At 60.6% G+C, this 26,627-nt stretch overlaps 1 protein-coding gene across 3 annotated transcripts in view; it reads left to right on the forward strand.

Annotated features, from left to right (window-relative positions):
* The first annotated feature begins 2,697 nt into the window (after window positions 1-2,697).
* Window positions 2,698-26,627, forward strand: part of CACNG5 (calcium voltage-gated channel auxiliary subunit gamma 5) — a 29,547-nt gene continuing 5,617 nt past the window's right edge. Inside the window, exons 1-4 of one of the 3 annotated variants that reach the window (XM_027519241.1) lie at window positions 3,002-3,123; window positions 6,523-6,666; window positions 23,630-23,896; window positions 25,224-25,310. In XM_027519241.1, coding sequence (XP_027375042.1) covers window positions 6,588-6,666; window positions 23,630-23,896; window positions 25,224-25,310 — 433 coding nt within the window. In that variant the 5' untranslated portion in view covers window positions 3,002-3,123; window positions 6,523-6,587. Of the gene's footprint in view, window positions 2,780-3,001; window positions 3,124-6,522; window positions 6,667-23,629; window positions 23,897-25,223; window positions 25,311-26,627 lie in introns of those variants that run through there. The other 2 variants (XM_027519244.1, XM_027519242.1) reach the window with 2 other exon arrangements.

The raw sequence follows: 26,627 nt of genomic DNA on the forward strand, positions 1-26,627 counted from the left end.
GGACGGGCGCCATGCTGCTGCTGCCCGCCAGCCCCGCAGAGCCACTCCGCCCGAGCTCAGGCCCCCGGCCCCACCTGCTGCCACCCACCCCCGCCCCAGCCCTCCCAGGCCCTCTTCCCTCCCTCTGACACACGCACACACACGTATGTACATGCACACACACACCGAGAAACCCCCGGGCCCTGAGGTCACGCTCATCTCAAACTTGACCAGCATCTGCTGGGAGACTCCGACCCCGTCCACCCTGACATCCTGACACCTTCCTCTGTCTGTTCCCCTCACGCCTCATCCCCACTGGTGACTATGTGGACCAGGAGCTCGGGGTCCGCGGCCCATCTCCTTCCCGCACAGGCTGTGTAGCCCACGTGCTCCTAAGGGCGTGATCAGCAGGTACTAGAAAGTATGAGAAAGGGCGGGTGGGCGAGCAGGTGGGCAGGGAGACTAACTGGGTTCGACCACAGTGTGCAGCCGATGCAATGACCCTCCCAGCCCAGCGGCTTCACAGGAAAGCTTTTCTCTCCTTTCCAGGCCGTGCGTCCATCAGAGGTCAGCAGGGAGTTCTGCTCTGAGACATCACTTGGAGCGTCAGGGCAACAGCAGCGCTCCCCAGTCCCAAAGGCCACGACCTTGGACGGCGGAGCACTCACGGCCGCTACAGTCCCCACCTGGGAGAGACACATGTCACCGCTGCTCAGATGTCGCCCCCGAATTGGTCCCCTGAACAGGCCTGGCTCGAGGGGTGCCGAGCACACGGTGTGCAGTCTCTTCGCTACTGGCGGCGCCTTCGTGTGGGCCTTCCCACCCCCACCGCCCAGGGCAGCCGGCCCCACCTCCACTCTGGGGCCCCAGGCGCCCCTTCCTTCTCCAGGACGTGATGGGAGGTTTTCCTTGTCAGGAACAAGGCACGTGTGGCTGAGGGCACTGCCCCCCACGTCTGCCTCTAATTAAGACCTGACGCGTGAAGCCATCAGATGGGCCAAGGATTCAGAAAAGCCTGAGGCTTTATGAAACGCCTGAATCCTGGGAATGCATGAATTATTGAAAGGCAAGAAAGAAACCCCGGGAAGAGGGACTGCTCCATTATTCATCAGGCCTGGAGTCCCCAGGTCCCCAGGCACACTTCTGGGCTTCACACCTGCAGAATTTCCCCATCATGTCGACAGCAAGCTTGTCAGCAGGCTGCTGCGGCGGCTTGGAGCGGGGCTCCCGCCCACGGCATCCAGCGCCCGCCTCATTAGCTCAGCCAGTTCCCGGCCGACTGCCAGCGAGGCCGCTGGAGCAGAGAGCCACCCACCTTCCTTGCCTGGGGCGTCTGCTCACAGCCTCCAGGCCCCAGGTCCCAGCTCCTCGAGGAGCCAGAAGGCTTGTCGCCCTGGCCTGGGCGGGGTCCTCCGTTTTGTGCCCCTCTGCTCGCCACCCCTGCCTGCACCTCCCCACCGCCCAGACCGCTGCCTTTCCCCGAACATAACTGGTGTTCTCGTACCCTTGCCAGCCTGGCCCCTCCCCACGAAACTGCCTGCCCAGCCCTCTGTCCACCCAGGGACCTTCTCTTCAAGACCAGATCAGAGAAAGGGAGCTAACTTCTGTCACGGGCTGGGTGTTAGATGTTTGTGCAAACATCACCCCAGTGAAGTGTTGCAGTAATCCAATAAGGGGTGTGGTTGTCACCAGCACCAGCTACATAGTTTGTGGGCTCAGGGGCAAAATTAAAATGGGGTCCCTTGTTCAAAACGATTAAACAATTTAAGATGGCCAAAACAGACAAAAACAGATCTTGAAATCAGCTGAGCCAAGAGCAGGTTCTGGATGAGCGCACATACCCAGGAGATCAGCCCTGGTTACAGGGGAGGAAAGGGAGATTCAGAGACGTCAAGTAACTTGTCCAAGTCACACAGCTAGGTAGAGGCAGAATCAGGCTGAAGCCCAACTTCCATCTAACCCTTCCAGCTAAGAGTTTGGGGCTGGTGGGGGCTGGGAGGTCGAGAGAAGCTGGACTCCATCCAGATGGGAGATGTGGGCACCTTCAGTGGGCTGGCCTCTGCAGGAGACCCTGGGCGTGGAGAGGAACGCTCTCCTGGGGAAGGTGGGAGAAGACAAAAAGCTGGGTAGTTTCCAGGCCTCTCCACACGCCTTCGGTTGCTCCAGCGCCTCATGGTCCCATTTATACATGACAGCGTCCAGTGAAGCTCAGGGACCCAGAAAATAAAGGAGATATATAAACTGAAGGAAGAAAAAATGAAAAATATCGGTTGTTACCGTGGCACTAGCGGTAAAGAACCCGCCTGCTAATGCAGGAGACATAAGACAGGCGAGTTCCATCCCTGGGTCAGGAAGATCCCCTGGAAGAGGGCATGGCAACCCACTCCAGTATTCCTGCTTGGAGAAGCCCATGGACAGTAGAGCCTGGCGGGCTACAGTCCATGCGGTGGCAAAGAGTTGGACACGACTGAAGTGACTGAGCACAGCTCATCATTTAATGTACATATATTCCATCCTGTGCTTCCGAGGGGCAAGCAATGTGCTTAAGGGCACACATTGGGGAGCCAGGCGGTCCGAGCTGCGCTGTGCGGCCCCAGGCACGTCACTTCGGGGCTCTGGCCTCAGTTTTCTCATCCTCACAATGGGGTTGTTGGGTGGGAGGATTTCACAGAGCAGAGCGCTCTCAGCAGCGCCCAGTGCTCGGGAAGTAGTCGCCACACCAGCTGGTGGCAGAGCTGTCTTTGGATGGTGACGGCTATGGGGCTGCTCACACAGCTGTAGCGGCAGCTGGAAGCTGAGGGTAAGCCTGACTCAAGTAGGGGAGGGCGCCGGGGCGGGGCGGGTCCTGGCCAAGCTCTGGCGGCCCCCGGATCCCACCTGCAAGCCCCACGGAGCTGTGCCCCTCCACGCGCGCACCTCCCGGGTGGAACCCGCGAGCGCAGGGCCCCCCCACATCGCCGCGGCCGAGGACAGAGGCCCCGCCCCGCCGGCCCCGCCGGCCCCGCCCTCCCGAGCCGGAGCTGCGGCCGCTGGCGCGGGCGCCGTTCCTGAGGACGGACTGACGGACGGGGCGGGCTCCCAGAGCCCCGCGCGCAGCCGGCCAGGGCCCCGCGACCAGGGCCGGGCCGCTGCCGCTCCAGCGAGGTAGGAGCCGGGGACCGGGGACCGGCTGTCCCCTCGCGGGCCCCCAGAGGCCGAGCCCCCCGAGCCTGGGCCGCCGCGGGGCACCCCCCATTACCGCGGGGCCGGGCGGGGGCCGGACTGTCGCCGAGTGCGCGCCTCAGCCCCGCGCGCTGAAGGAAGGGGCGCGGTGCGGGGAGCGTGTGTGCGTGCGTGTGTGTGTCTCGCGGGTGGCGGGGGAGGTGACGACGCCCCCCCTGTGCGGGCGCGGCGGGACTGCCCGCTCCGAAGCCGAGCGCGCACGCCCACGACAAACTTGAATAGCGCCGCGAGCAGCGATTATCGGGTGGTGCGGGGGGAAGCCCCCCACCACCTGTCGAGCTGGGCTGTAGGTCCGCGCCGGCCGGGTGGTCCCACCGCGAGTCCGCCTGCTCCGGACGCCCCGGCGGGGCCTCGGGGACGGTGGGGGTGGCGAGGATGCTCCGTCCAGCGGGACAGGAGGACGTGTCGGGCCAGAGGCCGCGGAGCAGAGATGGACGCGCGGCGAGACGCGGGTGCGGGGCCGGGGGCCGTGCGGGCAGTGCAGTGAGAGATGGCAGCCCCCAGAAACACAGCGACAAGTCTCCCCGACCGTCCAAGCCCCTCCCCGTTCCAAAGACTTAGCCTGTCTTTCTGCCCTCACCCTAATTTGGCAGCTGGTGAAGATTCAGTGTGCTAAAAAATTTTTAATGAAGTCAGATAGCTTCTTCCTAGGATTGAAGAGAGAATCCCCTGGGACCTGGCTGGGCCAGGGGAGAGAGCAGGGAGTGGGAAGGGGGCCGGGGGTTCACATTCTGAGCCCCGCAGTGCTGACCCGGGTGCCTGCTTGCAGTGCTGGGGCCACTGGCTCTCACCTGCTCCCCTCCCCGGGGCTGGTCACATCAGTGTCCCTTTTTATGGTTGAGACTCGATCGGGAAGGGGCAGGGATCCACCACTTACTGGACAAGGGCAGGACCCAGCAGAGGGGCCCCACATGGGGGCCTGGCTTAGTTTGACAGAAGCCACACCGCAGCTGTCCCCATGCCAGCCCTTGCCCCATGCTGTCCCGGGGAGAGCAGGGCTCCCACTGCCGCCGGTGCCCACTCAGGCCCACTCCCGCAGCCCCATGTGCCCAGGGTTTGATGCATTAACAGCCCAGATTGCACCGGGGTGGGCACAGGGGTCTTTGGCTCAGACCTGGTGTCCTGGCCCCAGGACATCCCAGGACCACAGGCGTCACGGTTGGCTGCGCGCTTTGCTGACCCACAGCCAGCACTCCCTCCCGGAGCCCCCCGCCTGCCTGAGACACGCGAGCTCAGCCTCACTTCTCCACGGATCTGGCAGCTGGAGGCAGCTGGGGACGTGTCCCAGGGCCAGGTCCCCAGGGTGCTTAGAAACAGGGCAAAAATTATAGCAGCCACCAAGACAGCCCCACCCCAGACTTCAGGCTCCCTCTCACGTGGGGGTGGGGTGGAGCCGGGCGCCCTGTGCACTGTGTCGCTTTGTGGCCTTGGGCATCTGGTGGGCTGCACTCCTCACCGCCCCAGCTGGGAGCCGGCTTTGAGACCTTGGCCATTCTCGGCCAGCGAGGTGGGGTTCCGTGGCTTGCAGTTGGGGAGGGGAGTGCAGGGGGAGGTTGCCTCAACAGTTCACACTTGACCTGAGGAGGCAGGCCATAGGTCATGGTGGGAAACACGGGCTCCAGCCTCAGCTCCCTCATCTGGAATGGGGCCGGGGTGTGACGTGAAGCAAGGACACAGGTGTCGTGTTGGCTCATTGGGGATGACCAAGGCCGGTCGACTCTGCTTCCTCCAGGCCCCACCTGACTCTTGGATCCTGGACTCGAGAGGTGGGGACCCCTCGTGCCGTCCTCAGAGCTGGGGGCAAGGGTGTGAGTTACTGTATCAGAGACGCTCACAGATTGGGCTCAGGTTCCCAGGAAGCAGGTGGGACATAGGAACCCAGTTTTTACCCAGCCCCACCTCGGGGGAGCTGACCCTTCTGCTCAGGCTTCCAGCCAGCTGCCCTGGCCTGCCCCGCACAGCCTCCTGGCTCATTTCTGGGTGGTCAGTGAGCACACACCGGCTCCTCGGTCTATCCTGGCTTTGGGGTCAGCCTTCCTCCCTGGCAGAATCAGGACCAGCTACTTGTGACCTCAGGGACACCAGGAAAACCCACCAGACAGCATCCTGCTCCCCTCAGCCTAGCTGTCTGCTGCCTAATATTGCACCATTAGAGACTCATTCCTTTGCCTATGTGTGGCTTTGTACCCAGTTAAGTCAGCTACTAAACTTAGGCATAGGTGACTTGTTTAAAGGCTTTCAGGACCTGAGGGGAGATGGAGAGGGGAGGAAAGAGACGTGCTGTGCTGGCCAGCCTCTGAGTTCCGCGGAGAAAGGCCCGGCTGTGAGCTCCCAGGAGAAGGAAGGGTTTGGGGAGTCGGTGCGGGGGATGTCAGGCAGGGAAATTTGTGACCCTCAGTGAGAATTCTCAGCGGGAATGTGGGGCAGGCGGTCTGCTGAACGAGGAACGAGCAGATAGAAGCTTCCAGTCCCGTGGTGGGGGGGGGGGGGCGGAGGCGGGGCCAGTACCCTGCCCCTCCCCACCCCACGACTGCGCAGCCGCGTGGGGTGTGACGGGCTCCGGGTGTAGGAGGTGATCTTAGCTCTGACGGAGCCGGCTCGTCGCGCTGGCCGTTTAAACTGCCGCGTTATTTGTCAGGTCAGCAGATGCTGGGCTGTGCTGGCGAGGGTGAGCGGGACGCTCCATGTGTCCCCACAGCCCCCGGCGGCCTTCCCTGGGAAACAGCAGGAGCATCGTGATTCATGCAGACCCCTGAGTCTGGGGGCTGCAGGGTTGGCTGGGGTCACCTTACAGCTCGTGGAGGTGGCCCCTGGCCCAGCCAGGCACGCGGTCCTGGGTCTTCCAACACGAGGGCCAGTGTTGGGGGGACGTGGGGGTGAGAACTGACCGTCCCTGTTGAGGGGGGCCCCCAGCAGGCCCGCTGCAGGAGGGGCAGGCCAATATCACTTGGGCTCCTGGGGCCTGAGCCGTGGACCGGGCTTGCCTGCCGATGGCGCAACGGTGACCATCTGCCGCTCGTCCGGGTGCTGCTGAGGGCAGGGCTCAGTCCGGGGCTCAGAGGTCGTGTGTCCTCGGGATGACCTGTTGCCATGAAGCCCCAAAGCACAGCCATCCTTAAAGATTGTTCTCAACCATGTGTGCGTGCTGAATTTATCCAGTCGTGTCAGACTCTGCGGTCCCATGGACAGTAGCCCACCAGGCTCCTCCGTCCATGGGGTTTCCCAGGCAAGATACTGGAGTGGGTTGCCGCTTCCTCCTCCTCCAGGGGATCTTCCTGACCCAGGGATGGAACCCTCCTCTCTCGTCTCCTACCTTGACAGGCCGGTTCTTTTCCACTGGCGCCCCCTGGAAGCCGGTTCTCAAGCATGGCTGTTCTTAAGGAATAATGGTGGCGGTGATAGTGACCACAGGAGCTCTTCGTTCTCTGTCTGTCATTGAGCACCTACTGTGTACAGGCTGCTCCTGTGAGTAGTGGGCACACAGGGGAGGCACTGCTGGCCTCTGGGGCAGATTATCCTTTGGGGGAGGGGTCCCGTGCTCAGCGGGTGTTCAGAAGCAGCCCTGGCCTCTCCCAGTGGGGATACACCCCTCCTGCTTTGTGACACCCAAACGTGTCCCCCCGGAGGCAGGCCCGAGGTCCCCTGGAGGCCAGCGTTGCCCACTGGCAACCCCACTGGGCCCTGACTATGAAGAAAAGACTTTTATCCCGTTCCCTTAGAAGCAAGCTTTCTTTAGAGGGAGACACGCCATATGTGCTAAAGAAAGAACAAGCCAGCAGGCCGCGTGCTGGAGAGGCGGGCGGGCAGGGTGGGGGGTGCTGGTGGGGCGGGAGGGGGGCTGGAGAGGAGGGCAGGCGGGGTGGGGGGTGCTGTCGAGGTTGGGGGCTGGAGAGGAGGGTGGGCGGGGTGGGGGTGCTGGTTGGGGTAGGGGGGTGCCATTTCTCAGAGGGGCTCAGAGGAGGCCCCTGGTGACAGGCCCTGGGCGAGGCGGGAAGGAGGAGTCCAGGAGCAGGAGGAGGGGGCGTGGGACGGGAGCAGTGAGGCAGGCTCCCCCGAGGGCCCCAGGCTCGGTCTCTGAGAGTTCGGCCCCCCCCGCCCCCCGCCTGAGTGGACGCCAGCCCGGCCTCTGCCCTCAGGTGAGCGATGTCTCCTCGCCTCCTTCCAAAGCCCAGAAGGTGAAGCGGGTGCGGAGAACCCCTAGGACGTGCACTCAAGCGTCCACACTCTGCTGTCTCAGACTGAAACGTGGCCTTGGCAGCCGCACAGAAATGGGTCCAAGCCCCAGCTCAGCCTCGGGCCGGCCCGGAGCCCCCGGGGCCTGGGCTCTGCGGGTGGGGGTGTCGTCCTTCGTCCCCTGCGCCCCTAGGAAGACGGGGTTGGGGGGGCAGGAGGGGCAGGCTGCACCCTCCGGTCTTGCCCCGCCACAGGCTCCTGGTCCAGATTCGAGCATCTGTTTGCTGGGCGGCAGCCCTGCCATCTGGAGAAGTCAGAGCAAGGTCTCCAGAGGTCGAGGGAAATCAAGCCTCCCTCTCTCCCCCTTCCCGAGAGCTGGAGAGGGGGCCCCCTTTCTGCATCACAGACCCCCAGGCCAGGCTCTGGGCTCCTCCTTGCAGCAAACGGGCTGGAAGCTCCACGGTCCCCAAGACTCTGTGTTAGAGAATCTCAGTTAACCACTTTGCAAGTGACTCACGGCAGAAATACGTTCCTATTAATGCCTGGAAAAGTGGGTTTAAAACTTACCCGAGAGTTAAGACTCACCGGTCCGCACAGGACGCAGAGGACCTCCCTGGGAGCACCGCGCTCACCCCTCACCCCCGCCCCCACCGCGTGCGGGGGTGTCTCCCCCGGGGCTGGAATGCCGGATGGGAGACCCTGCGGGGGACGTCTCTGGACCATCGTGCTCAGGGCTGTCGAGGGTGTGAGGCCCTCTCAGGAGGAGTGTGCCCCATGCGGAGGGCTGCGTCCTGGGGCTCCAGGGTCCCCACTGCCTGTGGTTTCCAGGGATGACCTTGCCGGGAAGGCAGGCCCCAGATCTCCTTGCTGGATTCTTTAATCTGCCTGTCATCTATCGTCTGTCTGTCTAAACCTATCATCTGGCATCTATCGATCTATATCTATCAATCGATCTATCATCTATCTATACATCTATCTGTCATCTATGTCTCATCTATCTGTCATCTATCCGTCGTCTATCTGCTGTCTATGTATCACCTATCACCGCTCAGTCATCTGTCATCTGTCACCTACCATCTATTAATCTATCATTTATGTCTCATCTATCTACATCTATCATCCATCTCTCTACCTGCACCTGGTCTAAGCTCTGGCACGAGGGACCATCACCGTGTCAGGCTGGCGGACAGACTCTCTAGTCGGGGCGTGAAGGCTTGGTGGCTCTGTGACGTGGGCTCTTGGCTCCCTGACCAGGAACCATACCCCCATCCCCGGCATTGCCAGGCAGACTCTTGGCCGCTGGACCACCAGGGAAGCCCTATCACTACTGCAATCTTTATTCACTGGAAGAAGATGCCCAGTGGGTGGATGGCACTTTCTGTGCCTGCCCGGCTGCCTGAGGCAGGAGGGCCGTAGGGAGCAGCCCTCGAGTCCTCGGGGTGGGGCGGGGGCCACAGCAGGAGCGCCCTGGCCTGGGGGTGGCACTGGAGCCCAGAGCTGAGCCCTGGCCTCTCACTGTGGGCCCAGGCAGGTTCCCATTCCTCTCCAGGCCCCCCTCCTCCCTAAAGCTGGGGCAGGAGGGAGGGTTCCGTTTCCCCACATGTTCCAGGACCCCTGCGGTGCTTCAGGGGAGATCCCAGCCCCCGCCTCGTGGAGCCCTGAGGGCCCCTGGGTCTGGAGCTCAGGTCTGAGCAGAAGGAGTTGTGGAGGGAGGAGAGAGCGGAGGCCAGGAGAGGGTGCGCCTCCCCCTGAGCCTGGGGGCACCCAGGTTCTCTCCACCCCCCACCCCACTCCAGACGGGCTTAGCCAGCAGTCTGCAGCGGGCATCCTTAAAATGTGAAAATGATGGGGGGGGTAGGTAGTGGGCCTCCCAGGAAGCTCAGTGGTAAAGAATCCACCTGCAATCCAGGAGACATGAGTTCCCTGGGTCGGGAAGATCCCCTGGAGAAGGAAATGGCAATCCACTCCAGTATTCCTGCCTGGAGCGTCCCATGGACAGAGGAGCCTGGCGGGCTGCAGTCCATGAGGTCACAAAGAGTCAGACATGACTGAAGTGACTGAGCATGCACAGGGGAGGCAGGTGTGCGTGTGGCCTTTAGGAGTTTACACTTGGCCTCCAGCGCTCACTGCTCAGAAACCTTGACCAAATGACCTGTTCTCTCAGATTTCCTCGTTGGTAAAATGATGTGATAATAACAGCGTTGCTGGCAGGGTTTGGCGGGGTGAGTGGGTTTTTTTTTTTTTTTTAATTTTTTGTTTGCAAACACATTTGACAGCTGAGAGGCCTGGGGGTTGGAGAGGCTGTGCCTTCGCTCATGGTCACCCAGTTAATGAGCAGCAGATGGAGATCTGAACCCAGATTTCTCGGGGCAAAGCCTGGGAACTCCTCCTGCTCGGAGCAGCTCAGGCAGAAGCAGCAGTGGAGTAGGGGAACCACGGCCTGTCCTGGGGTTCAGGATGTCTGGTTTCACCAGGACCCAGATGGGGGACTGCGGAGGAGGTAGGCTGTGGCTGTCACAGCCTCCACCCTCAGGGCCTGCGAGCGTGTCACTGCAGACCATGGGCCCCGGGCGCCCCAAGCAGCTGGCTTGACCTTAAAAAGAGCGTGTCAGCTGCACGAGACTGTGGGGCCCACCCCAGGGCCGTGGGCAGGGGCCCACGTGTCAGTCGCCTGGGGGCGGCTGAGGCTGGATATTTCTAAAGGACAGTGGCACCACCTCTGTGGGTCTGGTTCAGACCTGCTGCTGGTTAAACTATTAGTTAAGTACCCCCGGCAGTCTTGGAGGCTTCCCTGGTGGCTCAGACGGTAAAGAATCCGCCTGCAATGCAGGAGACTTGGGTTTGATCCCTGCGTCGGGAAGATGCCCTGGAGAAGGGAGTGGCAACCCACTCAGTATTCTTGCCTGGAGAGACAGAGGACAGAGGAGCCTGGCGGGCTACAGTCCACAGGGTCACAAAGAGTTGAACACGACTGAGAGACTGGCACGCTTCCAGCAGCTGTGGGCAGTGGGCTTTATCATCCCCATTTCACAGATGAGGACACGGAGGCCCAGAGGTGTGAAGTAGCTCCCCTGAAACCACAAGGCTGACAGGTGGCCCAGCAAGGGCGGAACCCTGGTCCCCGCGGCGCTCAAGGGGGTGCCAGGCCCCTGGTGTCAGCACCTGGGCAGGACCGGCAGTGAGCAGCGGGGGAGGAGGCTTGGGGGGGACACGTGGTTCAAGAGCTACGTTTTGGAAGGCGGGCCACTGCGGTCTTCACACCCCCCGTTGTTTGTTGTTTTAATTTCTCGCTGTCGAAGTAGCTCCTGTTTCCGGAGGGACATCTGGGAAGTGAGAGCCAGGGTTCGTTATCCAGAAGCAGCCTCTGAGCTGCGGGAGCAGCCCTCGTGTGGCTCAGGGAAGCCGCCACCGCTGGGCATCGTCACCCAGATGGGGAGGGGTCCCCGCGTCCCCAGAGCCCACGCCTGGGTTCCCAGCCCTCAGGGAGGGGCGGCAGGCCCTCCCGCCCTGGAGCCTGGCTTCCGTGAGCCCTTCTTGGAAGGGACGCCCTGCAGGCCCGAGGCCACCAGCTCAGGGCAGAGGGCGTGGGGCAGCTCTCACCCAGACAGGACCTGGCAGCTGGCCTAGCCTGAGCAAGGCCAGAGGTGGAGCCGCTCCTGGCAGGGCTTCCAGCAAAGCCGCAGCAGCCGTCCCTGCGTGCTCGTGTCTGCAGCTCACCGGGGCCAGCTGGGCAGGGGGGCAGATCTGGGCCTGGGGAGAGAGCTGGGCTCTGGAGGGGCACCCCCACTTGGGTCCTGAGAGGATGGGCCAGGCCCCTCGGGAGCGCAGGTCCCTGGGTACTTCTCCTGTTAAGAGCAGGCAGCCCCCGTGATGGTAACACACATAATCAGAACTGACGCTGACGGGGCTGCACCTCGTGGTGAGCCCATTTTGCAGAGCAGACGGCGGGCTCGGCTGCTCAGGGCTGCTCAGGGCTGAATCCCCAGGCTCCTCACCACCTCGTCCCCAGAGTGGGCCGTGGGGGTGGGAGCCTGACCGCGGTGCGACCTCGTCATCTTCCTTCTTTGAGCCTCAGGTTCCTTAATTCTAACACGAAGGGGCAAGTTGTTTCCCCATCGGGTGGTGCACTGATAAAATTAAGAGGCAGATGACGGTGGTGTAGACGCCGACTCGCAGCACACAGAGCTCCAGACACGGTGTGAGTGCTGCTGTGAACGTTCTCTGAGGCGTGTCCCTCGAGGTGGAATTGCTGGGTCTTCTGGGGATTCCAAGCTTCCCAAGTGGCTCCGTGGTAAAGAACCCGCCTGCCCATGCAGGAGACGTAAGAGACTCAGGATTGACCCCTGGGTCGGGAAGATCCCCTGAGAAGGCCCTGGCAATCGGCTCTAGTATTTCTACCCAGAGAATCCTGTGGATGGAGGAGCCTGGCGGGCTACTATCCTGGGGTCGCACAGCACAGGACACGATGTTTAACTTACTGAGGCATCACCACACAGCTTTCCACAGCAGCTGCACCGTGCCCCACTCCCACCAACAACGTGCGAGGGGTCCAATTTCCCTGCGTTTCCGTCAAAGTTTATTTTCCCCAAAACCCTTTGAATGATGGTACCTGTATTTCATGGCCACACAGGGGCTCAGACCGTGAGGCGATTTGTCCAGGGCCTCCAGCTACATGGTCACAGAGCCAGACCCTGCACTCCTGACTGCCCACCTCCCCCCCTGCTCACGGGAAGCCAGGCTCCCTGGAGCCTGCCTGCATTCCTGGGTCCTGACTTAGCACCCACACCCACTGCTCAGCACGGCTTGTCCTCCAAACGAGAGCCCGCTGAGTGGTGCCGGCAGGCGTGGGCAGAGTGCTGGCTGCCGAAGGTGCACCTCCCCAGGGGTGATGGAGGCAGGCAGACACCCCTGCTCACCGCTGGGAAGCAGGTGACATCTGGTGTGAGTCTCGCTTGGTCTCAAAATAGGTGGCTGCTCCCTGAGGCGCGAACCTCGCTCACCTCTTTGTCCCAGAGGCCCTAGGCGCCCGGGCCAGCCTCACTCACTCTGCAGAAGGAGCCTGGCCGGTCTGCGGGGCTGGTGGATGCCACGTCCAGCACCAGTGCCAGCACCAGCTGCCTCCTTCCGGGGCCCAGGGCATGTCTGTGACGGACCTCGAGATGGCTGGGTGGGAAGTGGTCACGCAGCCCCCACCTCTTTACTGGAGGAGATGTCTCCTGGAGAAGGCAGGCAGAATTGCTTTGTGTGTGGAAACGTCTTTTTTTTTTTACGCTTCTGCATCAGGACAACCTAACCCTGCTCCCCACCCACACTGAACTCCCCCTCCACCCTGGACCAGGCCTTGCAGTGCCTGTGTGTGTGTGCGTGCTCAGTCGTGCCCGACTCTGGGACCCCGCGGACTGTAACCTGCCAGCCTCCTCTGTCAGGGGATTTCCCAGCACGAGCGCTGGAGCGGGCTGCCATTTCCTCTCCAGGGGGTCTTCCTGACCCAGGGGTCGCATTCTAGTCCCCCTCCTCGCAGGCGGGCTCTTTGCCGCAGTGCCGCGGGGAGGCCAGTGCCTGTGGCTGTGATCTTGGCCTTCTCCTAGACCCACCCCGGCAGCCTGGCCCCCAGGACACGACTGCGGTCTGGGTGGTCGCGTGGTCTCAGAGCCGGGCGCAGAGGCCACCCCCACCTCGGTCTGCGCCACCTCAGCTCTGTCACGCGTCCCCTCCGAGCCGAACATCAGGGCCGCCAGGAGTCCTTGTGGGACCGAGTCAGACCATCGTGTCGAGAAGCGCCTGGAACGTGCAGCTTCAGCCGAAATGCACAGGGAAGCTAAGGTCCAGAGAGGTGAAGCGGCGAGCCCGGGGTCACGCAGCTGCGATGGAGCTGGGGTCTGAACCCCGAACAGATGTGAGTGAAGAACGCTCGGCTTTTGGGACCAAGCCAGGCTGTGAACCTGCAGGGGAAAGATCCTTCCACACCTGCTTCCTTTGCTCTGGGGCATTCACTGCCCCCAAGGACATAAAGAAGAGGGCCCCCAGCTAGTGGCCCTGGACTCGGTCCACTGAGGCTGGGGGCTGGCCCGGCACCCACCTCTGAGCCCCAGCGGGGGCACCATCTCAGGCACAGGGAACCCTGCTCTGCCTCCTACACCCTCAGTCACCGCCCTGAAGGCTTCCCATGGACGTTGCTCCAGACCTCGAGGCACCCCCGTGCCCCCCCAACCCCCCTCGGAAACTTCCAGAAGCTTGGGTGGAGAGCGGCTGCCATGTGCCAGGAGCTGTTGTGGCCCCACCCACCCTGCTATATTTCATTATTGTAGCATCTGTACCGAGAGGGTCAACTCAGACCCAGCTGAGAAGGTGGAAGGCCTGGGGGGTCAGCGGAGAGTCTAGGTGGCACAGCATTGGCAAAACAGCTGCTGCCAAGCCCGGTGGGCACTGGAGAGCCAAGCCCAGAGCTTGTCTTCACAGGCAGCTCAAGGCCGGGCCAGGTGTGGCTGGGCCCTCTGCATGGACCCCCTGTGCTCCACAGGCACTGTGACTGTCCCCTCGGACCAGCTCCGCAAATTCAGACTAAAGTGTTACTGGCTGATGATGCCGTTTGCACCACTTGGATTTCAGCTCATTTGAGCCCAAGGTTGGCACCTTTGTGTCTGCAGGAGCAATGGGTCTGGGGGGTCCCTGTTTGTGTTTTTCCGATCCTCTTCCCTCATCTGCGCAGCCAGCTGGTGACCTGCGTTCAGACCCCATTGAGCAGGCCCCGTGCTCGGTGGAGAGGAGCCAGGACATGCGTGTCAGATGCAGGGGCACGTGGGCCTTTGCTGAGGACCCGTTTCAACCCAAGGGCAGCAGGCGACGGCTGGCCATTAAGGGAGCCCCCTGGGTTCACCCAGCATCATGATCAGTTAGTATCGAACCGCAGCCGCGTCTCCTGCCGACTCTGTGGACGCAGACAAAGCTCGGGAGGTGCATACAGCACAGAGACGTCACTCCCGGTATTGATCTCGGCCCCGCTCCCCGGACTGAGCCGCGCACCTCCCCGCTGACAAACGTGCCGCTGTGGGAAGGCTGAGGACCGCTCGGCGTCTGAGGGCCCCCGGGGCCGATGCACTGGGCGGGCAGGGCTCAGGGGGATGAAGTCAGCCTGGGGAGGGGACAGCGGGAAGCAGCCGTAGGCCCCCTGCCTCGGCCATGCCTGCCCCTGGGCGGGGCCCACCCAACCTGGATCCATCACGGTGCCCCCGACGGAGTTCTGGGAATCACACTGGGGGGCTCTGTGCTGGCGTCTGCCTGGAAAAGAGTCCTGCCTCATGGGGAGAAGGGTGGACACGGAGGACTGCACCCCAGAGGACGCACGGTCAGGTCCTGCCCGCCTCCCTGGGCAGGGCCGTCTGGCAGCAGCCTGTTTGCTCACCACAGAGTGGATCACACCTTCCGGAACAGCGTCTTCCTGGGCTCAACGGAGAGAGCCTGTGAGGTCCCAAACCTACACGACAGTGAGACCCCTTCAGTGCGGGGGACGGGAGGGCGTCGCTGCTGCCGATCAGGCAGTCAGCACACAGGCCTGCACCCTGCGCCTTTCCCTGCCTGCCTGATGACTACCCCGCGGTTCCCAGGCTCCCGCGCGTGTAACCGTCGTGGGACTTGATTCAGATCACTGGAAGGTCTAGCAATTACATGATTAAGAAAGGCGATGAGGGAGAGGAACTGCAGCCCCTTCGTCCTCCAAAGGGCAGTTCTCAGGACAGCTCCCCGCCAGCTGGGCCGGGAGCTGAGTTCCAAGTCCCGCGTCAGCTAGGAGAGGCAGAGAGCAAGGTGATGGGTGGCCGGCCCCCAGCCCCACAAGCCACTCAGCCCCGAGAGCAAGGTGCTGGCGGTCTGCACGCTGCCCCAGCCCTGACCCCCCCTGGCATGTGCCGCCAGCTTCACCCTGCCCTGGGTCTACCCCGGCAGCCACGACCCCCTCCCTGGTCTTCAGCCTTGGACTAAAGTTGACCTCAGGAAGGTGCCCCTGGCATCTGTCCCCACCCCCCACCCGCAGCTGATGGCCTGCAGAGCTCCATATGACTTGAGCGTCTGCACACAGAGGTCAGCTGTCCATTAAGCTATGGAACCGAACACTCCACTTAGCCGTGTATATGGGGCACAGTTAAATAATGAAAACAAAAATAGAACATTGCAGAAGCCTGGGGCAGGCTGATCATGCCCCAGGAAGGAGCAGGGACCGCCACCTGGGGGCGGGACAAGAGGGTTGTGGGGGGGTCACTGCCAGCCACTCTTTGTCAGAAAGCAGCTCCGGTTTAAAATGTTTTTTCTCTATATATAGGTCATCTTTTGTTAATTTTTAAGTGAAAGTTTATACACACACATACACATACACACATCCCAACTGGAAAAATAATTTGTGCTTGTTACAGCACACTGGGAAATTCAGAAAAGTTGAAAGAGTCTTCCTTCCTCCCCCTGACTCCATAATGCTGAGCAGCAGTTAGAGCTCTTTGGAAGCCCCCAACGCCCCTCCCAGGAGAGAAGGGGGTGAAAAGCAGGCACAAAATTAGAGACTCCCCTTTTTGTCAACAGTGAGCTCAGCTAACACATCCAGTGACCAGCACTTAGGAAGACTTTTAAATATACAGTTGATTCAGAAAAAGAAGTCTTCAAGGAACTCACACTCAGAGTCTTGAACATGTAAACCTACTCCCGGGGGACTGCGGACATTGGACCCAGATACGGTCTTCCCCGGTGGCTCAGACCGTAAAGAATCTCCCTGCAGCACAGGGGACATGAGTCCAATCCCTGGGTCAGGAAGACCCCCTGGACGCATGGCAGCCCACTCCAGTGTTCTTGTCTGGAGAATCCCATGGACAGAGGAGCCTGGCAGGCTACAGTCCATGGGGTCGCAAAGAGTCGGACACGACTGAGCAATTAACACTTTCACAGGCAGTATATTATGATCACCATTTATATTATATTATGGTCACTGTTTCGTGTCTTTACTGGATGAAGCTGAGAAAGCTTTCACAGAAGCCATGAAGTTTCAGATTCTTCTTTCTACCCTCTTAATGGGCAGTGTGGCTCTGGGCAGGAATGGGGGCCTAAATCTGCCCATAACTGGTCATCTGTCCAGGTGTGTCCACTTCTTAGGGCGCAGCGGGCATCACCATGGTCAGCCGGCAGGGGGCAGGTCAGCCACCGCCCCCCCACCTGGTGGGGATTGTCCCTCAGCACCCGGAAGACCACTAATACAAAAACGAAAAACACGATGCCTTTTATTCCACAGAACCAGCGAACAGGAACAGTGAAGTAGAAAGAAAGACCCGTCCATCATCCTGCAGTCAAAGCACCCGTGACGACTATTTTTGTATTCACGAAGTCACGTAACAGATTTTTTCTTTTTTACAAAGCAGCAAACTACTGGCGTTCTGTATCCCCCTTTTCTGTTTTTCATTTGACATTTCCCGTAACGACTATGTGACGGTAGATTGAGTTGATAAACCATAGCTCATATAACCCTTCCCTTCCGGAAAAGCGTCTAGGCGGTTTTAGCACTTTGCTATCACAGACACCTCTGTGTGTTTTTGTCCTTACATTTTTATCCGTTTCCCTAGTGGCAATTCCCAGAAGTAGCCTTGCTGGGATGGAGAGAAATGAAATGCTTAACACTCAGTGGTGTTTGCTAAGTTGCTTTCCAAAAGGGTAAACCGCGCACCCCCTCACCAGCAGAGCATGAGAAACACCAGTTCAGATGTGAGATTGTGCTTTTCTAATTAAAGTTTCCTCTTTGGGTAAGTTGAAATTCATTTGCAGTTGTGAGAAATCATGGGATTTCTTACAGAGACAGCCCACATGCCCTGTGCCCAGTTCCCCCAATGGTGTGAACCGAGTTCAGTCATTCGGTCACGTCCAACTCTTTGTGACCCCGTAGACTGTAGCCTGTCAGGCTTCGCTGTCCATGGGGTTTCCCAGGCAAGAATACTGGGGTGGGGTGCCATTTCCTCCTGCAGGGGATCTTCCAGCCCAGGGATCGAACCCTCATCTCCTGCATCACCTACTGCATTGCAGGTGGCTTCTTGACTGCTGAGCCCAACTCCAGAGGCGCCACGCCACGCGGGGACAGGGGCACCACGCCACGCAGGGATCGAACAGCCAGGGCACCGACAGGAAGGCAGTCAGTCCAGGACATTCTGCACCACAAGGTTGCTGCCTGTTGCTCTCTTATGACCAAACTGACCTCTCCACTCCAGGCCCAACACCCACTAATCTATTCTCCATTTCTTTATTTTTGTCATTTCAAGAATGTTATATACTTGGAATCATGAAGAGAAGTTTAAGGAAAATTATTATCAAAAAACAGATGTAACAAAGTTAGAAGAATTATAGTGAATACATTTTGAATTAAGTAGTCTGTAGATTAGCACTGTCCAATAGAAATATTATGTGCACCACAGAATGTAATTTAAAATTCTCTAAAGCCACGCTAAAAAGTATAAAGACATAGGTAAAATTCATATATTTTTAGGCCAGTATACCATTTCGCCATATAACCCATGTTTTTATAAGTCATTAGTGGGGTGCTTTACCTTCTTTCTCACGCAAAGTCTTAGGACTTTGCAGTGTGTATTTGTACGAACAGCTCATCTCCGCTTGGATCAGGCATACACATTTCACGGGCTCGGGAGCCACGTGCGGCTGCCGTACTGGATGGCTCGGTGTGGGTCCAAAGTGAAGGAGGTCCAACCGTGAGTGTGGATTCTGTGCATCTCCAGGGCCAGAGGGTCCCTGAGTCAGCGAGTGGCTGTCAACCTTGGTTACACATTAGAATCACCCAGGATTCTTGGAAAATACGGATGCCTCACCCCCTCCCACTTCCTCACCCCTACAGAGGGTTGGCACTCGTTGGTCTTGGAAGTGAACTGGCATTACTGGGATTTGTTTTGAATTCCCAGGTGGCGCTGATGAGCAGCAGGGAGAGGCCCGCTGGCATGAAGTGTCCTCTGGCACCCCCGTGTCCTCTGGGGTCCTGAGGGGCCCTGGGGACACACGCAGGTTCCTGCCTGCCCTGACCTCTTGGAGGGCAGGCACCTGCCTCTCCGGAGGGCTCTGTGCTTCTGGCCCTGCAAAGCCCACCCTCATCTCTGCCTTGTCCAGTTTTCCAGTGCGATGCCCATGACCTCCCGCCCCCAGGGCTCCGGGCTTGGGTCAGTGCCTATGTGGCCAGTCCTGTGTCCTTCCTGGTCAAGAAAAGATGATGCGCGTTTGCCGAGAGCCCGTGACCTCCTGCGTCCTGGAGCCCTCGCAGCCCCGCTGGGGAGAAGCCTCCTTCTGGCATCACGGAGGGGGCTCTGGACCAGGTGGGGGCAGTACCAACACCCAGGGTGATGGGACGAGGCTGCCGGGCTGAGGGTCAGCTCCTTTCCCAGGCTCTTCTGCGCCCCGTGGCCCTGGGCCTGTGAGGTGGGGTCCTGGCGGGGAACACACAGAACATCATCCCCACCTTGTCACCAGCCTCTCTTGGGGGGCCCAGGGGATGGTGAGACCCCTCCTTCTTGGCACTGATCCTCTCCACAGGCCCTCGGTTCCATCGTCCAGTCTGGAAATCTTGTCTCTTTAAAAACGCAGTCAGCACCCTGACCCCCTGTCTTGAGAGTCGTGAGGCGTCTGCTGGAGCCCAGACGTGTGGGGGTCCATGCCGGAACCTCTGCGGACCATGGGCCGCCTCAGGGCCCCCCTCCTGGGACGGGTGCTAGGGCCCAGGCCGCGGGGGCCTCCCCAGCAGTCTCACCTCAAGTTACCGGGTGGAGGGGAGGCAGGAAGCCTCGCGCTGAGACAGGCCCCTCAGAGAAGCACATGCTTCTCTCTCCTTGCCCGGCTCTCACGACGCTGCCCTCGAGGGGCCGGCTCTTCCATCCGCACTAACGCGGGGGGCGGGGCTGGAGGGCTGGGCCCCGGGGTTCCTCCTGGACCCGCAGCGACCCGCGCCTGGGACTGAAGGGGGCCCGGACAGGCGCGTGGGAGGAGGGCAGGGGCGCAGGGGGAGGAGGGAGGGGACGCTTGGACCGTCAGCACCCGAGTCAGTCGTGGCAGAAGGTGTGGGAGGCAGGGAGGCCGCGCTGGGGGGAGGTGTTACGGGAGCGCGTCCCGGCGCCCCAACCCGGCCGGGCCACGTGGCTGTCCCGCGAGGTCCCCTCTGCAGGGCTGCTCTGTGAGCGGCGAGCCTGCTCAGGGTCCCGAGCTGGCCGCGAGGTGCCGTCCAGGCAGTTTCTCCAAAGCCAGGCTGCTTTCCTTCCCACGCTCCATACCCCTCTCCTTCCATCCTCCTTCCAGAAGGGAGACTCGGCACTCGGCAGAAAAAGCAGTATCTCTGTGAACGCCGGTTCTAAGCAGGGAGGGGCTGAGTGTGACCAGGACTGACTGGCATGTCCAGTGGGACTCTCAGCTGACTCCTCCCCTCTCCCTCCTCCTCCCCTCCCTCCTCCTTCTCCCCCTCCTCCTCCAAGACCACCATCGCACAGGAAAATACCGGGTTCGTCCGTCCACCTGAGTGAGGCAAAGGCCAGGGAGAGAAGGCCTGAAATCCTCAGCCCTCTTATCTTAGGCAAGAGGCTGATGACGTTGAGGGAAAACGGGCCACACTTCCACTGACAGTCAGGAGTCTGCTTCTGTCGGGACCGAGTGTCCGGTAGTGAGCTCGGTGCTCCGGGAACCTCCACCTCCCTCTGCAGCTCTGAGAACCAGCCGAGACAGCACGGAGGACGGGCCAGACTGCAGGCTCGCACCCCGGCTTCCCCACTTGCTGGCTGGGTGAACACGAGCAGAGGGCCAACCCACACCCCCTCAGCTCTCACGTGGGGACGGTGGCCGTGGCTGGGATGAGCGCCCACCAGGCTGAGTCCCTGTTTGCACCTGCTGACCTGTGTGGCTCCCAGAATCCTCATGAGCTTGTGAAGAAGTGAGCAGCGTTAAACATCCTCATATTAATAATAACAGTGCCTGCTGCGAGGGTTGCTGTGAATGGCGTGTGAACCACTGTGAACAGTGCCTGGCACAGAGTCCTGGTCCGGTAGACCTCGGCCTGTGGGAGCCCAGGCGGCAGAGCGTCCGTCAGCGCGGGGGCCGAGAGCGGAGACCCCGGGTCAGCGCTCTCTGCAGCCTTCCTCAGCCTGGGTCAGATGGACGGCCAGTGTCACCAAAACCAGATCAAGGAGGCACGTTTCCCCTGTCCACACGTGTTAAGACACAGGGAGCAAAACTGTCTTTCATTTCTCGCTGGCTTTTACCGCACCTGCTAGCTGAGTGAGGGGGTGGAGGCCCCCGGGGCGGGCTTCTAACTGCTGACAATTAAGAACTAGTGCGCTGAGTCCCGCAGGCTGCAGCCCCCTGCCCACTCTGTAAGGAGGATCCCAAAGGAGGACGTAGGCGCCCCCCCCCGCCTTTTCTAAGGGGCTTCGGTTTGCACAAGTGCTGCGAGATAAGCGCCTGCTTCTCTTTGGGTGGGAGGCATTGCTGGGGCCTGTCGTGCGGGACTGATAAGCGCCTGCTTCTCTTTGGGTGGGAGGCGTTGCTGGGGCCTGTCGTGGGGGCTGTCCCAAGGGCGGGCTGCTGCGTGCCGCCTGCTCCCGAGGCCCCTGGCGTGCCAGGCGGCCGGGGGTGACTTGGGACGGAGGGGAGGGTGTGCCTCTGGTTTGTGGCTGCTGCCAGCGCTGGGAACGTGGAGCCCTGGCTTGATCCCTGTTCCGGGAAGATTCCCGGCCACGGGGCACCTGCACCGCCTTGGACCCAGGAGGCACACAGCATGCCTGCCGGTGCAGCATCCCGGGCCTGCCAGGCTCTGGAGAGGAGCTGCGAGGAGCCCCAGCTCCCAGTGGAGGCTCAGAGAATTTGTGGTCCTTCTTTAACCCCCGTAGAATGAGGGGGTCAGCACCGTGGAAACCAGGTCACAGGAGCCCTCTGGCCACCGGTGTGTCCTGTGGGAGCTGGCCAGGCTGGTGCCGAGTCCTGGACCAGCGAACAGGAGCAGCTGCTGCCGGTGGCTTAAAGCCCCGCTGAGAACCGAGGTCCCCAGACCTTCATCAGGCAAAAGTCCTGGGCTTTCTCTCTGGGCTGTTGGCTGCGGAGATCAGGCGTCTACACTGGCCTGGTCTTCCAAGTTCCTCCTCCTTCTCTCAATTAAACCCGTCCATCCTCCCCAGCTGTCCTCTAACCAAGGCTCACCTGTCTCCCAGCGCCTAAGCACTTCATCCCACGTCGTTTTATTATCGGCCTGGGCAGGAAAATGTGCCATTAGTGATTTCATCTCCACAAGACATTTCTCCCTAATCGCTAGTCATGAATGATAATTAGCAACTATTAATTCCTGATAATTAAGCTAATACTTCCAGGTAATGGCAGCTGGGTAATCATCTTAAAAAACTCAAAGCTGCTGTGCTTTCTAGGCTCCACGCTCCAAAGGATGACACTGCATCTCAGCTTCTCTCGCCCGGGAGTTCAAGGGCCCTTGCCTTTTCTTTACGTGGGCAGTGACTGGAGAATTGATGAGTCTGGCCTTTATTTAGCTTTCTTCTCTGGATGTAGAAATAATACATGTTCTTTTAGAAAAGTAGAGAGGAAATCAAATATACACAACCTATTACCTGGAAACATCCACTATCAACATTTTGGTTTTTTTCTTCCCAGTCTATGACTTTTACAGTTGAGTTCACATTAAACACATGCTTTCACATCCAGCTTTTTCCTGCAGTTTTACAACATGAGCATCTTTCCTGGTGAGGCACGTGTGTGTGCTCAGTCGTGGCCGACTCTTTGCGACCCCGTGGACTGTAGCCCGCCAGGCTCCTCTGTCCGTGGGATTCTCCAGACAAGAGTACTGGGGTGGGTTGCCATTTCCTCCTCCAGGGAATCTTCCTGACCAGGGACCCTGCCTTGCAGACAGATTCTTTACCACTGAACCACCGGCAGAGGTCGCTCACCTATAGAATGGGGGTGGTCATCTGGTTGTGAAGATTAAAATTAAGTGCTTGGCAGACCACCGAGCAGTGATGAACATTCAGCATACTTCAGCTTGTGTTGCTGTCCTTTCCTCCCTGTCCTGGGAGGGGGCCAGGCCTCAGGAAGCCTAATCTCCCCGCAGCCCACGGCTGCTCAGGACCCGGCTGAGCATGGCGCCAGGGCTCCCACGGCTCCTTCAAGGTTCTCTGCAGCTCATGGTATTCCCACCTGTTGCTCTCTCCTTCGCTTACTGCACTCACCATCCTCGGGGTTCTAATTCCGGTCCCTGTGGCAGATAATGGGATTTTGTGAGCCTCAAATGTAAGTGAAAATAGTTCGTAAACGGCTGTCAGAGTTCTCAGGACCATAACCCACGTGGGGACATCCAGCTGGTCCAGGTAGCCGTTCCCCAAGGGGCCCTATCTGCACCCCACACCTCCGCCTCGGACCCGAGGCTCCGCTGGGCGGAACACGGCCCACCCTCCTGTCCTGGCTGTTCCGCTGTCTTCTTGTGTTTCTCCAGCTTGCAGTCGACAGAGACTGATTGCTTTGCTTCTGGGCAGTCAGCACGGGGCCCACGCACAGGGGGCGCCTCACGGGCCGGCCGGCCCCTCCACCTCCCACCCGCTGCGTGGAGAGTGGCCTGGAGTGTGTTTCGGCAGCCGGTGCAGGCGGCTCTGGCTGGGATTAAGGCCTGTGCTGACCTGCCCGGGGCTACGCCCCTTTGCCTCCAGGTGTCCGCACGGGCCCATTGTACCGGTCAGCCCCCCCTTGCCCCAACCCCAGGTCAGCTGATGGAGTGGGGCTCCTGCCCCTCTTTCTGGTGAAGGGCGCCCGTTTCCTCCTCTTCCCTTCCCCTCCTACAGCAAGCCCAGACCCCGCAGAGGAAGGGAGCCCCCACACCTGATGTTGCTTCCGACTGCGACCCTCCCAGCAGAGTTCAGGCCTCCTCCCCACCCCGCCCCACCCCTGGGGCAGAACTCGCCAAGCTGCAGGCTCCTTGCTTTGGGGTTGGAAGCACTGTCTTCTAGGTGGACACCTGTCAAGGGCGTGGGCGGGTCCTGCTCATCCCCGCCTCTCGTTTCGGGCACACTGGGCTGCTTGAACGGACGGATGGGTGAGCGGCAGCATCAGCCAGGGGCTCGAGAGGACATGGGCCCCTCACAGAGGTCAGGCAGGCAGGCCCTGCATTCCCCCTGGGAGAGAAGGCGGCCCCTCTGTCCGGGTGGCCTGCCGGCCCTGGTTCACCCTCTGCCCCGCGGGGGCTCTGCTTCCCTCCCAGGCCGTGCCTGCTCTCGCCGCTGTCTCGCTCTCCTGCCCCCAGAGCCCACGCCCACTGGGCTGACCGGGAGGATGGGCGCCTGTGGGAGGAAGGCCCTGACCCTGCTGAGCAGCGTCTTCGCCGTGTGCAGCCTGGGCCTGCTGGGCATCGCCGTCAGCACGGACTACTGGCTGTACCTGGAGGAGGGCGTGGTCCTGGCCCAGAACCAGAGCACCGAGACCAGGATGTCGCTGCACTCGGGCCTGTGGCGGGTCTGCTTCCTGGCAGGTAAGTGTGCCCTGACCGCAGCCAGCACTGCCCCAGAGAGGAGCAGCTCCCCGACCCCAAACCCCCCGGGAAGCAGCGTCCCTGCAGGAAGGAGGCATTCCCGCGGACGTGCTCCCCTTGGCGGCCAGCCCTGCCCATCAGTGTCCATCAGGCAGGTCCTCTCCCCTCCGAGACCCGGGTCTTCCCACCTGAGAATGCACATGGCCCCGGGGAACTCCTAGCACATTCTCTGTCTGTCCACGGAATGGCGGGGACAAAACCCAGGTGCAGTCTCTCCAACTCGGCGAGAGGGAGCAGGTTTCCATCCGGCCTGTGTGGGCCGCCTGCCCGCTTGCTGGGTTCTCTGCCCCCACCCAGAGCTGCTCCTCCAAGCACTCTGCTCTTATCCCTTCATCATGACCAGGAGCCAGGCTTCACAAGAGCATCTTTTGTTCAAGGCTGCCTGGAAACACCACAGCGGGTCCACGCAGCCTTTCCTAGAGGCTCTGTAACCCAGGCGCCCGTGGGCACAGGGCACACTCGGTCCTCCCAGCCTCATGGCAGGGCTCTGCTGGGGGGCACCCACTCGTGCTCAGCAGGGATGACACCTGGAGGCCTGGCCGAGTCTGCCTCGTGAATGACATCCAGCGCCGGCCCCACCTCCCACCTCCTGCACTGTGCGGCCTCCATCTCTGCTTAAATCTGAAGCAGCGTTAGGTCACCCGGATCCGGCCACCAAGGTGGCGACACGGGTTCTGCTCCTCGGCTCCCACACTGGGGCGCCTGAGCCAGCCATGTGCCACCCTCGGTGGCTCCTGCCCCCAAGCCACCAGACATCTGATGCAGCCTCAAGCTGCAGTGCTGATCGCTTTTCATGCAGCTTTGGTGCTTCTCTGGGGAAAATGTGACATCAGGATGAGTGTCCACCTCTGTCCACCGTGGGCCACCAGCCAGGGACAGGCCCCCAAGGGCTTAGATCCAGCTCAGGTGTAAATACACAGGGGGTCAAAGATTCTAGAAGTGCTTGCCCATGCCACTTGAACGTGCCAGCTGCAAATCCAAGCTCAGGAGGACCCAAAGGACGTGAGGAGCATCTGGCAGGGACACCATCGCCCCACTGATCCCCAGGGCTGGTTCAGGTGACCGGGCTGGTCAAGCGGGCGTCCCCTTCCCCTCGCACCCCGCGCTCCCTGCGCACCCCTCTGGGAGCTGTGCGCTCAGCCGAGGAGGACAACCAATGGGGAGGACTGGTCTTTGGTCAAGGGTGCACGAGTAGCTATGCTTGCCTGCTAGAGCCTCCAGACAAGCTCGCCGAAGGCCCCGAGCAAAAGCGGCTCTTGTCCTGCAGGTGAGGAGCAGGGGCGTTGCTTCACCATCGAGTACGTGATGCCCGCGAGCGCCCAGCTGACCTCGGAGTCCACGGTCAGCGTACTAAGTAGGTGTCTCTGACCTTCCACCCCGGGCCATGGGCTGCATGGGGCAGAGTGGGGCAAGGGGAAGAGGCAGCTTGTTTCTTGAGAGCCAGCGCCCCGGGACTCAGCTGGCTGTGCCAACCAGAGTCGCCGAGCTTGCGCTGCAGAGTGTTTGTCGGGGGGTCAGGTTGCTGGCACTGCCAGCTGCTGTGACCCGACCAAGGAGAGGGCGTCCACACCCAGTGTCCTCCTCCACGTGGGCGGCCCCAGCAAACCGCGGACCAGGCAGCTTAGAAACAGCAGAAAGGCGATCCTCTCAGCTCTGGAGATTAGAAGGCCAAGACCAAGGCGCCAGGGCCTCTCCTGGAGGTCCAGTGGTTAAGACTCCACGCTTCCAATGCAGAGGGCACAGGCGTGATTGTGGAACTAAGACCCCACATGTTGCATGGTGCAGCCAAAAAGTTAAAGTTAAAAGATAATTTTTAAAAGGATCGAGGTGCCGGCCTGGTCAGCTCCTGGTGAGGACCCTCTCCCCAGCGCGTAGCCCAGGCCGTCCTGCTGTGTCTTCTCGTGGTGGCTCAGCTGAGGGGCTCGCCTGTCTCTCTTACGGGCACTGACCCCCTTCATGAGGGCCCCACCCCAATGACGTGAGTCCTCCCGAGGCCAGCCCCAGATACCATCCCTTGGGTGTTAGGTGTAACATGCGAGTTTTGTGGGGCTTCCCTAGTGGTTCAGACAGTGAAGAATCTGCCTGCAGTGCGGGAGACCCAGCTTTGACCCCTGGGTCAGGAAAGATCCCCTGGAGAAGGAAATGGCAACCCACTCCAATATTCTTGCTGGGAAATCCCATGGATGGAGGAACCTGGCAGGCTACAGTCCAGAAAGTCACAGTCGGACACGACTGAGTGACTTCACTTTCTTTCCCTCGTAGCTCAGTTGGTAAAGAATCCGCCTGCAATGCAGGAGACCTGGGTTTGATGCTGGGGTTGGAAAGATCTTCTGGAGAAAGCAAAGGCTACCCATTCCAGTATTCTGGCCTGGAGAATTCCATGGACTGTGTAATCCATGGGGTCGCAAAGAGTCGGACACAACTGAGCGACTTTCACTTTGTGGGGCACAGACATTCACGCCATTAGCCCCAGGGGACTGAACCAAGCTCTCCCCACCCCCATCCCCCAGCAAGACTGATGCCATGGCCTTGGCCTCACCAGAGCTGGCTTGGACCCCAGATGAAGCTGCAGTGCAGTTCTGACGCTAATCCCTGGGTTAGCACAGACCCCGCAGGTGAAGGGCCGAGGGACGAAAGCCCACCGAGGAGGAGGTGGAGGCCGGCCACTCAC

The sequence above is a fragment of the Bos indicus x Bos taurus genome, chromosome 19 (genome assembly GCF_003369695.1).
Source record: "Bos indicus x Bos taurus breed Angus x Brahman F1 hybrid chromosome 19, Bos_hybrid_MaternalHap_v2.0, whole genome shotgun sequence".
In the NCBI taxonomy this organism is placed as follows: domain Eukaryota; kingdom Metazoa; phylum Chordata; class Mammalia; order Artiodactyla; family Bovidae; genus Bos; species Bos indicus x Bos taurus.